Source organism: Plasmodium sp. gorilla clade G2, assembly GCF_900097015.1.
Source record: "Plasmodium sp. gorilla clade G2 genome assembly, chromosome: 7".
NCBI classification, from domain to species: domain Eukaryota; phylum Apicomplexa; class Aconoidasida; order Haemosporida; family Plasmodiidae; genus Plasmodium; species Plasmodium adleri (nom. inval.).
Genome location: NC_041699.1, coordinates 718,697 through 732,484, shown reverse-complemented (window position 1 = coordinate 732,484; position 13,788 = coordinate 718,697). Strand labels below are relative to the sequence as shown.

General features: G+C 18.0%; 2 protein-coding genes across 2 annotated transcripts; one reads left to right on the top strand and one right to left on the bottom strand.

Moving 5' to 3' along the window:
* Positions 1-370: 370 nt before the first annotated feature.
* PADL01_0716400 (mitochondrial ribosomal protein S8 precursor, putative) lies at positions 371-942 on the bottom strand (the record flags this gene model as incomplete). The annotated part of the gene is made up of 2 exons (XM_028681197.1): positions 371-577; positions 760-942. The coding sequence occupies 2 exons, from the start codon at positions 940-942 to the stop codon at positions 371-373; spliced, it is 390 nt and encodes a 129-aa protein (XP_028537599.1).
* A 1,806-nt stretch (positions 943-2,748) lies between these two features.
* PADL01_0716300 (cysteine repeat modular protein 2) lies at positions 2,749-11,057 on the top strand (the record flags this gene model as incomplete). Its single annotated transcript, XM_028681196.1, has 7 exons — positions 2,749-2,811; positions 2,923-2,986; positions 3,089-3,304; positions 3,425-3,610; positions 3,717-4,406; positions 4,523-5,826; positions 5,952-11,057. The coding sequence occupies 7 exons, from the start codon at positions 2,749-2,751 to the stop codon at positions 11,055-11,057; spliced, it is 7,629 nt and encodes a 2,542-aa protein (XP_028537598.1).
* Between the last annotated feature and the right edge of the window lie 2,731 nt (positions 11,058-13,788).

The following is a 13,788-nucleotide window of genomic DNA, read 5'->3' as shown; positions in this document are numbered from 1 at the left end:
TATATATATATGTTAATAATAATTTATTGTACATATTTATTTTTGGAAAATAATATTTTTTTAAAAGGCGAAAATTTTTTATATAATATTATAACAAATGAGTTTATTAAATTATATATAATACATAACATTTACAAATAAATAAAAATAAAAATAAATATATAAATAATATGAAAAATAAAAAAGGAACATTATATATACAAATGAAATATTTTCAAAAAATTTATATCTAATAAGTAAACTATAACAAATAAATAAATAAATATATATATATATATGTGCTATTTTAAAAATAATGGTTTGTTATGATTTCAATTCCTTTTATTTTTAAAATATGAAATGTGCATCTACGATTATTTGCTTAAACAATTTAACAAAAATGTTGATAACCATTATTTACAGCAAATAACATTTTCCCTCCTATTCCCATTCGAATACAATCCCTATGACTAATAACACCACAGCTAGTTTGCATAACCCAAAGGCCTGTGTTAAATCTCGTCCGAAATTTAAGTTCATGGGGAGTTAGCCAAATATCTCGACTAGGTTTTGAAACAACCCGGATATTTCTAATGACCTATAAGAACAAGATTTAATATATACAAACATATTAATATATATATATATATATATATATATATATATATATATAATATGTTTGGATAAAAAATGTTGGCGCATTATCATATTTTATTTATTCTCTTTATAAATATATAACTTATTATATATATATTTATTTATTTATTTATTTATTTTTACTGGTGCTCCTTTATAATGCTTTAGTAGTATATCTATTTTTGTGCCTTTAATAGAGAAACCTCTGATAAGACCTTCTTTTTGTAATAACTCCAAAATTTGAACATTCAAAACATGGAATGGACATTTTTGAGTCATGGAATCTGTTCGTAATAAAGATACAACCATTTCACATGCTCTCTGCATTTTTCTTTCTTTTATAATTATATATATATATATGATTCCAAAAGAAAAAAAAAAAAGAAAGATCTTTACAAAAATTCTCCTATGTCATAATAAATTATTCTTTAAAAAAAATAATATTTATACATATATAATAATATATATATTATTATATATGATATCAATTCTTTATGGGTTCACATTATGACAAAAATGATAAAATTAATGCAAAAAAGAAAAAAAAACAGAAAATTTTTCATAATGGTAGATTTTTAATATTATATATATATATATTTATATTTATATATATTTATATATTTATTTATATATATTTATTTATATTTATATTTTTTTTTTTTTTTTGGGGGTGGGAGGTGTTGGAAATTATATATATATATATATATATTTATTTATATTTTTTATTTATTTTTTAATATTATCATTTTACACTATTATATTATTGATATATTTAAAATATATATATATATTTACATGTTTAAATTTTGTATCAAACTCATAATTTTTTTTTTTTTTTGAATTTATTCAATTGACACTATTATATTATTCATATATTTAAAATATATATATTTCATGTATAAATTTTGTATCAAACTCAGAATTTTTTTTTTTTTTATATTTTCAATTTACATTTTTATATTATTGCTATATTTAAAAAAAATATATAATTATTTATATGTATAAATTTTGTATCAAACTCGTAATTTTGCTTTTTTTTTTTTAATACATAGAAGGACACATATAATAGGAAAAATTATGAACCTAGGAACACAAGAGGAAAAAAAAAAAAAAAAATTAAAAATAAATAATAAATAAAATAAAATAAAATAAAATAAAAATAAAATAAAATAAAATAAAAATAAAATAAAATAAAATAAAAAAAGTTTTTTTTTATATATATACAAAATTTACTTTATTATGAATACAAAAAAAAATAATAATATTTTTTCTACTCATAAAAAAACATATTGCATTTACTTATATATATATTTATATGTAATGCGCAAAAAGAGGAATATTTTTATTGATATGTAAAACCTGTAATTTTGTATACCTCCCTCTTAATAAATATTTCTTTATATTTTTTCATGTTTAAATTTAAAATTAAAAATGTCATTCAATTTTAAAAAAATATACTAAATAATGTAAAATTTTATTTATTTATGTGTTGCAACCCATTATGCATATTTTAATATTAAAAAGAAAAAAAAAAAAAAAAAGGTCAATATTTTTTATAGGATTAATATAAGTATTCTACTATATATGTTGTTTTCCTTCTTCAAATTATAAAACGTTCTAATTACTCCTTTTTGATAAGTACATTAAAATATGTCTTGAATATGTATATGTATATGTATAAATATATATATATATATATGTATATTTAAATAAAATAATCATATTTATTGTATATTATTATATATAAAAGGTTCAAGTTTAAATATATGAACTTTTTTTTTTATTTAATGTCGCATGCACAACAAAATATTTCTAAAAAAAAAAAAAAAATTATAATATATATAAAGAATTTATTTTGGGTTTTTTTTTTTTTTTTTTTTTTTTTTTGTTCTTGCTCTTGTTGTTATTCCCTACAACCCTTATGGTGTGCAGAAAAAAACAAAATAATTATTTTTATTTTCTTTTAATTTATTACAACCGTTGATAAGAATTAAAGATGTATATATATATATATATATATATATATATATATCATTTTATAGAAAATGTAAATATTTTTTCTTTTAATTATTATATCTTTCCTTGTATCTATTTAAGAGTACATGTAATTTTCTTTTGTGTCTATATAAAAAAATGATGAACTCGGAATTTTTTTTCTTTTTTTTTGTTCTGCTTAATTGCTTATTAAATATACAAGTAAACGGAACATGTAATATATTTAAGTGAACTCATACATGTGTAAATATGTATGTATGAATATTTAAATTGGCATTTTATTTTTTGTTTTCATTTTTTTCTTTTTAATAGCGTTATGTATCTAATGCAACATCTAATATTATCAAAGAAAAAAATACCTCCTTTGTAAAGAAAAGTAAGAAAACATAAATTGTGTATTCTTAATCATTTTCTTAAATATATATATATATATGTATATATTTTTTTTAATAATGTCTCTATTTTATTTTTTTACTAGTATCTGATGATCCTTATATTAAGAAAGATGTAAATATACAGTTGAAAAATGCGAAATACAATCACATTAACAAAAAGATAAACAAAGCAAAGAAAAATGTAAAAAAAAAAAGAGACATTAGTTTTGTTTCTCTCAACTTAAACAAAATTTTAGAATTTCAAGATAAAAATCCAATAAAACTTATAAGCAATATCTATGCAAAGGATAAAACGAAATGTAATAATAAAAAGAACAAAAAAGAAACAACATCATTAAATAAATAAAATATAATATAATATATATATATATATGTATGTATTTATTTATTTATTTTTCTTTTTCTTATTTCTTGTCCAGTTCTATCCACCTGCTATGAAAATAACAAGCTAAACGATATTAATAATTGTAACAGATTTACTATTTCAAAACAAGTTTGTGATACACCTATTGGTTTTAATATTAAGGATAATTTTTTGGTTAAAGAAACTGGTGGCCTATCTTCCACATGTCTCGTGGACAATAAACCTGAATATTGGAAAATATGTATAAAATATTATGACCGACGTCATATTTTTTTTTTTTTTTTTATTAAATAACATAAAATATAATTTATTATTATTATTTTTTTTTTATTTTTTTTTTTAACCAGATAACAATCATATAATTGTTGAATCAGGGGAATATTTTGATCTAAAAATAAAGAATGAAACATTTTTATTACAAACATCTATAATAATAACGCAAGACATATGTATGAACAAAACGAAAATAGAAAGCTCCTATTTTATATATCAAAATAAATATAGTAGAATTGGTAACCCCATATTATATAAGGGAGAAGTAATAGGTATGGAAATTAAAAATATTAAAGTAAAAGATGATGTTGAAGGTTTATTTAATGTATGCGCTTGTTATTTAGACAATGAACATCATACTTATAACAAATGTTCAGAAACAAATAAACATTATATACAAATTTCAAGTATTCGTATTATCAAAAAGATTGTTCATAACATAAATATCTTAACAGGAAAGAAATTACATATCAATCTCAAAAATTATATAACTCCATATCCTATAAAAAGTGCTTTTATTATTAAAAAGGTTGAATATTACAGTTGTAATAATATTAATAATAAGTCTTTTAATGATATACAAGAACATTTTTATAATAATGAAAAAAAACTCAAATTTTATAACATCTTTTTGTATGAAACAAATTTACAAGAATTTAAAGAAGATATCATTTTTGAAAATCCAGGAATGTATTTGTTATGTTATACATCTAATGATAATCAAACTGAATACTCATCTGAACTTTCTACTATTCTTGTTAAAGGTAATTATTAAATTATTAGATATTTCAACAATTAAACTATTACATGAAATATTATATATATATATATATTTATTTATATATATATATTTTTTTTTTTAATGATGTACCATTTTTAGGTTATGACATAAGTAAAATGAATTATTTATATTTAGATATATACGAAAATAAATTAAATTTAAGAAATTCTGTAGTATTACATAGATACAATCTAAATGAAAAACTGGAAGAAATTTTTTTTAAAAAAAAAGAAACAATTCATTGTTCAGGTGAAGATATAATTTATTCAAATAATATTACAGAAACAAAGAGTTATAAAAGTGATGATAATAATGGTGATGTTATTATTGATACTATATATATATATAATATAAATTTAAATACATATGATCAAATATTAGAAATTTGTTCTAAAAAATATAATGAATATAATTTAATTGGATATGCTACAATTAAACCATATATTTTACATAATTATAAAGATATTAATCATTTAAGACATTTTAATATTCCACCTGATCATGTAAGAACATATGTAATAGATAAAGAATCGAATTTCTTAACATTTTTCCCACAACTATTAAATATATTTAATCAAAATGATATAAATGATATGTACATGTCTTTCTCATGTTATTCATCTAAAAATGAAATAATAGTAACATACAGTTTTGATAAAAATATGACACCAACAGTCTTTAAATATTTAAAAATACCTGATGCTTCTAGTTCTATCTTGTATATTACTAACAAAACACTATATTTATATGTTTTAAAAAAAAAATCTCAACTATTATTTTTGTATGATATAACACCAGAAAAAGTAAAAAAAAAAAAAAAAATGATTACTAATAAAAAGATAAATGATGATTATTTAGAAATTTTATTATTTTATTATTTAGATTATTATGATTTTACAAAATGTGAACAATGTCTATCTCCTATTTTAATGGAACCTATATATGATGAAAAACAAAATTTAAAACATATTTTCTTAATAACATCACACCCACTCACCAAATTATTAATAGTAGGATTAGACTTTAAAGTTATTTACAATCATGATAATAATGCTGTAAAAAATGTAATTACAACAATTAGGGGATCCAACTTTACTTCGGATGTTTTAAAATACTCATCTTTTCTTATAACTGGTATTTCTTGTGGAATTTTAAAAAATGAATCATTAGATTGTTTTTTAATTGATCAATTAAATAATACCATTATAGCAATTGAGTATCTTCAAAAACAAAAAATGATAATTTTTATAGACAGCTTTCAAGGTGAAAATAAAAATGAATTAAATTATGAAAGCATTAATGTTAACGACTTTGTATTTAGTCAATCAAATAGTTATTTACACACACCTCGAAATGCTATAGCTTATTCTTTTGGAGAATCCTATGTTATATTTGTAAACGAGGTATACGCTAGTAAAAATTAATAAATAAATAATGCACACACATATACATATATATATATATATATATATATATACTTACATCTTTTTATACTTTATTTTTTTTTTTTTTTTTTTTTTTTGTATAGGATGAATCGAACGAATTAAATCTATTATTTTATGACAAAAATAAAGCAGATAACAACCTTTCTTACATAACCAAAATAAATAATACATACATAAATGATGGTGCAATCGAAAATATATACAAGTTTTATGATCATAAAGACTTAATTAATAGAAACGTGCTTTTAATAATGAAATATTATGAAGGAGATGTATATTTTATGTATATTCCTTTAAGAAGTATTGCTAATAAACTTGAATTAGCATATGATTACCCACAAGTAATACAGGATGATGGAAATACATATACTATAAAAATAAAATCAGAAGAAATAAAAAAAATGAATACACTTGTTAATTTTCAAATTGAAGTTCATAATGTTAATAAATCAAAATATGTTACAATAGATAAATATGATGGAACCATTGAAATTAAATTGTCAGAATTTGTTGGAGATTCTGTAAATTTAACTGCTAAACTTCATGGATTTTTTTTAGAATTAAATGTAAATATAACATTTACAGTTATTTGCTCAAACGGAATGAAAGCATTAAATGGGATATGTATCCCATGTCCATTAGGTTCATATAATAATATTAATGAATATATAAAAAATAATAATATAGATGAATGTACATTGTGTCATAATAATTCTACTACTAAAAATGAAGGATCCACTTCAATATCTGAATGTTCATGTTTACCTGGATACGAATTAAACAATGATGATTTATGTGTTCCATGTAAAAGAGGAACATGGAAAACTAAACTTTCAAATAGTCCCTGTATCTTTCATTGTTATCCTAACTCTTATAGTTTAGTTGAAGGTAGTCGTAGTGAAGAAGAAAGTAAATGTAAATGTAAAAAAGGTTTTTATTTTGTTTCAAAAGATTCCATCAATTTTTGTGATAATTGTAATATAGGTTATTTCTGCCCTGGTGGATATAAAATAGGGGAAAAAAAATGTCCAAAAAATACCACCAATACTACACAACATAACTTTTCAATTTCAAGTTGTAAATGTGATGTAGGTTTTGAGCCTTTTGATTCTTCAAACGTAAATGCTTACAATTTTAAAAATGATCCTATTTTTAATGATTACAAAGATTTCTTAGACGATGTAGATAGTTCTCAATTATGTGTTCCATGTAAAGAAGGATTTTATAAAAATACGGTTTCAGACGAAAAATGTAAAAGATGTTCAGACAATGTATATACTGATGGTTTACAATCCACCTCTATATCAAATTGTAAAAAATGTGAAAAAGGTTATTATTTACAGTCTGAAGATTCATGTGTACTATGTCCAGATAATCATTATTGTCCTGGAGCATATGTTAATGATCCAAAATATGCGATTTATGAAAATCAAAAAATCCCTTGTGGTGACAAAAGTTTAACAATTCCACCAAATAATTTAAATGTGTCACATTTAAATTGCTTGTGTAAAAAAGGATTTGAGTTTATAAAAACTGATGATAATGAATTTGATTGTTTAGAAGTACCTAAAAATTATTATAAGTCCCAATTAAGAAATACAGAAAAGGAACCATGTCCAGAAAACAGTGTTACTCTCTATACACAAACTAAAAGCAAAATGAAATGTTTATGTATGCCAGGATACTATTGGGATTTAAATGAATTTAAATGTATTAAATGTCCTAAAGGATATTATTGTCCTGGTGGATACTTAAAAAATTGTTTTAATAATGAAAATTTGCAATTTTGTAAACCTCAAAAAAAAAAATGTCCTTTAAAAAATTCAACTACACAAACTAAGGAATCTTTTAGTCAATCTAGTTGCCTATGTGATAAAGGATATACCATAAACAAAGAAGAATTAAGAGAATGTATTCCATGTCCAATTAATACATATAAAGATGTTATATCAAACGAAGAATGTACCAAGTGCTTAATTCCATATACGACAGATGGACAAATAGGAAGTACTAAAGAAGAAGATTGCACATGTTCAGGGGGATTTTTTTTTCTTAATCATTGTTTACCATGTAGTGATAAAAATACATATTGTAAAGGAGGGAAAATGATTGTAAACAATAAAAATAAAACTATTCATTATGGTCCATCCAAATGCCCACCAAATACAACTGTATCATTTGAAACAGAACGACCTTATAATAAAAGTTTTTGTGTTTGTCAAAAAGGATTTAAACATGTTTATACTACAAGTGATTTTACAAAAATTTGTGCACCATGTGAACGTGGTTTTTTCAAAACAATTATTGGTGATTTTTCCTGTGAATCTAAATGTAAGCCAAATTCAACTAGTTTTGTTGGCACAGTACATGAAACACACTGTTTTTGCTTAGAAAATTATTATTTTAAAAATGGTATTTGTTTAACTTGTCCTGATGGTGCTTACTGTGAAGGAGGATTCCAAAAGGAAACTTTATTATATATGAAAAAAAATGAAAATTATTTGGATCCATCAAAAATTAAACACATAATGCCTGTTCCTAAAGAAAATTATGCACTTTATAAATTAAAAACAAATATATACAATACTGATTGGTTTATTGTGGAATGTCCAATTAAGGAAGCTTGTTTATATAATGAAAAATGTCATGAATCTATGACTAATTTTTTATGTGGAGAATGTAAAAAAGGATATACAAATAATTTTTCTAAATTAAATTTATGTATAAAATGCAGTGGACATATAATGAATATTTTACATATGATTTTTGTTAGTATTTTTATATTGCTATTTACTGTTATCATGGCATATTTAAATGTTTTTACAGGGGCTAATAGGAAATCTGTTCATTCGATTGTCATTAAAATTGCTGTTAACTATTTCTCTTGTATGAAAATTTTTTATGTTATGGGTATAAGTGAATTATATTTTCCTGTTACTTTTTCATCACATGTCAATTACATACTTAAAAATATTAAAAGATTATTGAAAGCAAAAAAAAATTATGGTTTATATTGTATATTAACAAATTATTTTGATTTATCACACGCAGATGCTTATTTCTATGGAATGGTTTATCATGCCTTCAGACCCGTGTTTTTGGCAATTATATTAACACTTTTAATGTTTATCGTAGTAGAAATATATAAGCATAAAGTTAGAAATGAAACAAAAATAAAATTAAATATAACAGATAAAATTAAAGAATTAGGAAAAGATAAATTACACGAAGAAATAATGAATGAATTGCCTTCCGAGAGAGCCCTTGTTCTATTTAGATATATTCCTATACCAGGGGATTCACGATTTAAAAGAATAAAAAATTTTCTTGAGGATATGATTCCTATGTATGTTACATTATTATTTTTTATTCATACAAAAACTACCTATTATATGTTAACCTTATTAGATTGTAAAGCATTATATTATAATGATAAATTTGTAGAGCAATATATGAGTTATGTACCAAGCATAAAATGTGATTTGTCCAAAAGTTATTCAAAATTTTTTATATTAGGTCTTACAGGATTAATAGTTTGGGGGATTGGCATTCCACTAATGTCTTATCTAGTGTTATACAAAAATAGGAAACAATTACATTCTGAAAATATACTATTTAAATATGGATTTTTAAATAATGGTTTTAATTTTCAATTTTGGTATTGGGAATCAATTGTCTTTTTAAGGAAAATTTTAGTGTTATTAATATCAACCGTTCCTATATTTAAAAATGCTAGAATATTTGGCACCACAATGTGGTTATTTACGATAATTTCTTCCATTTTTTTAACATTACAAATAATACTTCAACCTTTTGATTCCAGAAATTACCATATTTTAAATAAATTAGAAACTTATAGTATGGTTGCTTGGACAATGACTCTAATAATATTTGTATTTTTAACCATATCTAATACTAATGTAACCATAAATTTTTATGTTTTATTATTTTTATTATTTTTTAATTTTGTATTTATAGCTAAAATTTTAATATCTCTTTGTTACTCATATATAGAAAATTTAAGACATATGAAAAAAGTGATTAAATTGCCATTTCTCAGAATTTTTTTCGAGAAAATGTCAAAAATAGCTGAAGAAAAGGATTATAAGGATCCAGTTGTTTCGTTAAATACACATGATAATTCCATTCAATTCACAAGAAAATATAAAAAAAAATATTTTTCTTGTTCATTTAAAAATAATATGTTAACAACAGAAGAAAAAAATTATTTTCTTGACGTTATATCAAAATTTATATATTTTGGTGTACTGAATTTAAATTTTTCAGTTTTTCATTCATATTTCATGGAGTTTATGTTACGATTATCAATAATTGATAATGAAATGCTTTTTAGAAAGGGTGGAAATGGAATTTTAAAATTGATAGCAAAAGATCCAAATAACATAGATGAATGGATAAAAATTAAGGAACGAGAAATTAATAAAAAAACTTTTTTTGAAAGGCATAAAAAAATATTAAATTTATTTTCAAAAAGTTTATTTGTTATTCAAAATAACATAAAAACCATTGTATATAAAGGGGATAAACATACTATAATTTCTGATTATGAAGTATTGATTAATGTTTTAAAATATGACGAGGATTTTATAACTGATTTCAAGTTTCTATATGATGATAATGCAGTTAAATCAGGATTAATACTCTCTGATTTACATTTATCCTTCACTAAAATTAAAATGAAAGATAAAGAATTAATTAAACAGTTATTTTCATTATTTATTGCAAAAAAGAATATTGTACAATTTGAAAGAGATATTCAACTTAAAAATAAAATAGAGCAACTTACGTCGTTATATAAGATCCTTATAAAATCAAGTGAAAAGAAGAAACTTACATTTAGAAAAAATGTTGAAGACGCAGTTAAAGGAGATCCATTTGATTATAAAGTATTGGAAAATGAATTAAAGTCAGTAAATGATAGAATTAATAATTTAATTGAAAACTATCAGAAGTTAAAAGATGTTGATTATTTTGAAGGTATGGGTAATATTGATGGAGAGAAGATGGATTTAAATAACGATTCAGAGTTTTTTAATAATAAATTATTAGAACTAAGTTTTAAAGAATTAAAGGATGATATTACAGAAAATGAACAAAATGAAGATATTAATAAAAAGGATGAAGAAAAGATAGATGATGAAACAAAAAATGATGATCAAATAAAATAGAACAGAACTTTAGTGAACATAACATGGAAATTCAGATAATTATATGAATACATATATAAATATATTTATTTATTTATTTTTTTTTTTTTTTTTTGGAGTTTTCTTATTAAATATATATTTTATTTTTATGTATTTACTATTTATTTATTTATGTATGTATTCTATATTTAAAAAATTTTTATTTAAAGTTTAAAACTCTAATAAATGTATATATAAATATTTTACAGTTTTCATACTATTATATATTTATTTACTTTCACATATATCTTTTTCATATAGACATATTTCTTTGTAAATATATATATTCTTTTTAATACCGTAATAGGAATATTATATTGTACAATTTTTGATTAAAACATATCATAAAATATTATAAAGTTCAATAATATATTATTACACTTGAATCATAATATGATTTAACTATTATAAATATTTTAAAACATATTTATTTAAAAGAGAATATTTTAAGATGAATACAAAAATAATTATTACATACTAAATATATTATTAATATATATATAAATTTTTATATAAGTATACACATTTATAAATAATATAATTATAAAATATTATCCAATATGTAAAAGGGAATATAAAAAAAATATACACATAAATGAAATTAATTATTTAAATATATATATATAATAATTATTATAATAAAATTAAATTTATTAAAAAAAAAACAATATTATTTTATTTATTTATTTAAATAATTTAAAACAATTAAATATATATATTAAATATGCATATATTAATTTTTTATTAACTAATTTAAAATAAAATTAAATATTATATATATTAATTAAATAATTTAAAATAACAATTAAATAATATATATTAATTAAATTATTTAAAATAACAAATAAATAAATATATATATATATATATATATATATTAAATAAATTATTTAAAATAACAAATAAATATATATTAAATAAATTATTTAAAATAATAATTAAATATAAATATGAATTATATAATTTAAAATAATAAATAAATATATATATATTAATTAAATAATTTAATTTAATAAATAAATATGTATATTAATTAATTATTTTAATATAATAATTAAATAAAAATATATATTAATTAAATAATTTAATTTAATAATTAAATAAATAAATATATTAATTAAATAATTTAATTTAATAATTAAATAAATAAATATATTAATTAAATAATTTAATATAATAAATATATATATTAATTAATTAATTTAAAATAATAATTAAATATATTATTAATTCTTTATTAAATTATTTTAAATAATATTATATTATAATTAATATAAAATTAAAAAATATATATATTAAGTAAATAATTTAATAATTATTTTTTAAAATAATATAAATAATTATATAATTAATTTAAAATAAAATAATATATTTAATATAAAAATTTAATTTATTAAATATAATTAAATATATATAATTAAATTAATATTAAAAATATATAATTAATAAATAATATTTAAAAGAAATTTAATTAACAAATATATTAATATAAATAAATATAATTATATTTAAAATAAATAAAATAAATATTATTTATATAATATATTAAAACAATAATTAAATTAAATAATTATTATAATATATTAAAATATATAACAATTAAATTATAAATAAATTAAATATATATTTTATTTTATTAATACACATTATAATAATTATTATTTTAAAATAAAATATTTATTTTAAATTTATTATTTATATTATATTATATTATATTAATTTAATTAATTAAATTAAATAAATAATATATTACAAAATTAATTAAATATAAATATAAATATATATATTATAATATATATTTTTTAAATAAAATAAATAATATATATATAATAATTAAATTAATTAGTTCGTTATTTTAAATAATATATTAATTTAATATATTATAATAAATAAATTAAATTAAATATATAATTTATTTTATTAATTAATATTAATAATAATTATATTTAAATTAAAATATTTATTTTTAATTTATTAATTATTATTATATGATATATATATTAATTTAATTAAAATGGAATATTTATTTTTTAATTTATTAATTATTATTATATAATATATATATTAATTAAATAAATAATTAATTAATTATAATTAATTAAACATAATTTAATATAAATAAATATTAAAATATAAATTAATATTTTATTTATTATAATTATAATTAATTTTATAATTTTTAAAATAAAATATATATTTAAAATAAATAATTATTAATTTAAAATTATATAATATTATATATAATAATTAGACATAATATGTTTATATATTTTAATTATTTATTCTTTAATTAATAATAAAATAATTATAATTTATTTAATAAAAATATAATTAAAGTAATAAATACACATATATTTTTTCTAATTTAATTTAATTAAAATATATAATTAATATTTATTAATTTAATATAAAAAAATAATATTATAATTAATTATTTTAAATATATTATAATATATATATATTAATTTAATTAAATTAAATTAAAAATAAATAAATATATAATATATTAAATGATAAAATTAATAAATTAAAAATAAATATTTTATTTTAAATATAATAACTATTATATCATATATATTAATAATAATAAATATATTTAATTAATTTTATTTTAAAATATTATTAATAAATATAAATTATTTAAATTAATATTTAAAAAAATATAATTAAATATTTATAGACATTTTATATAATATAAATATAATATATAAAT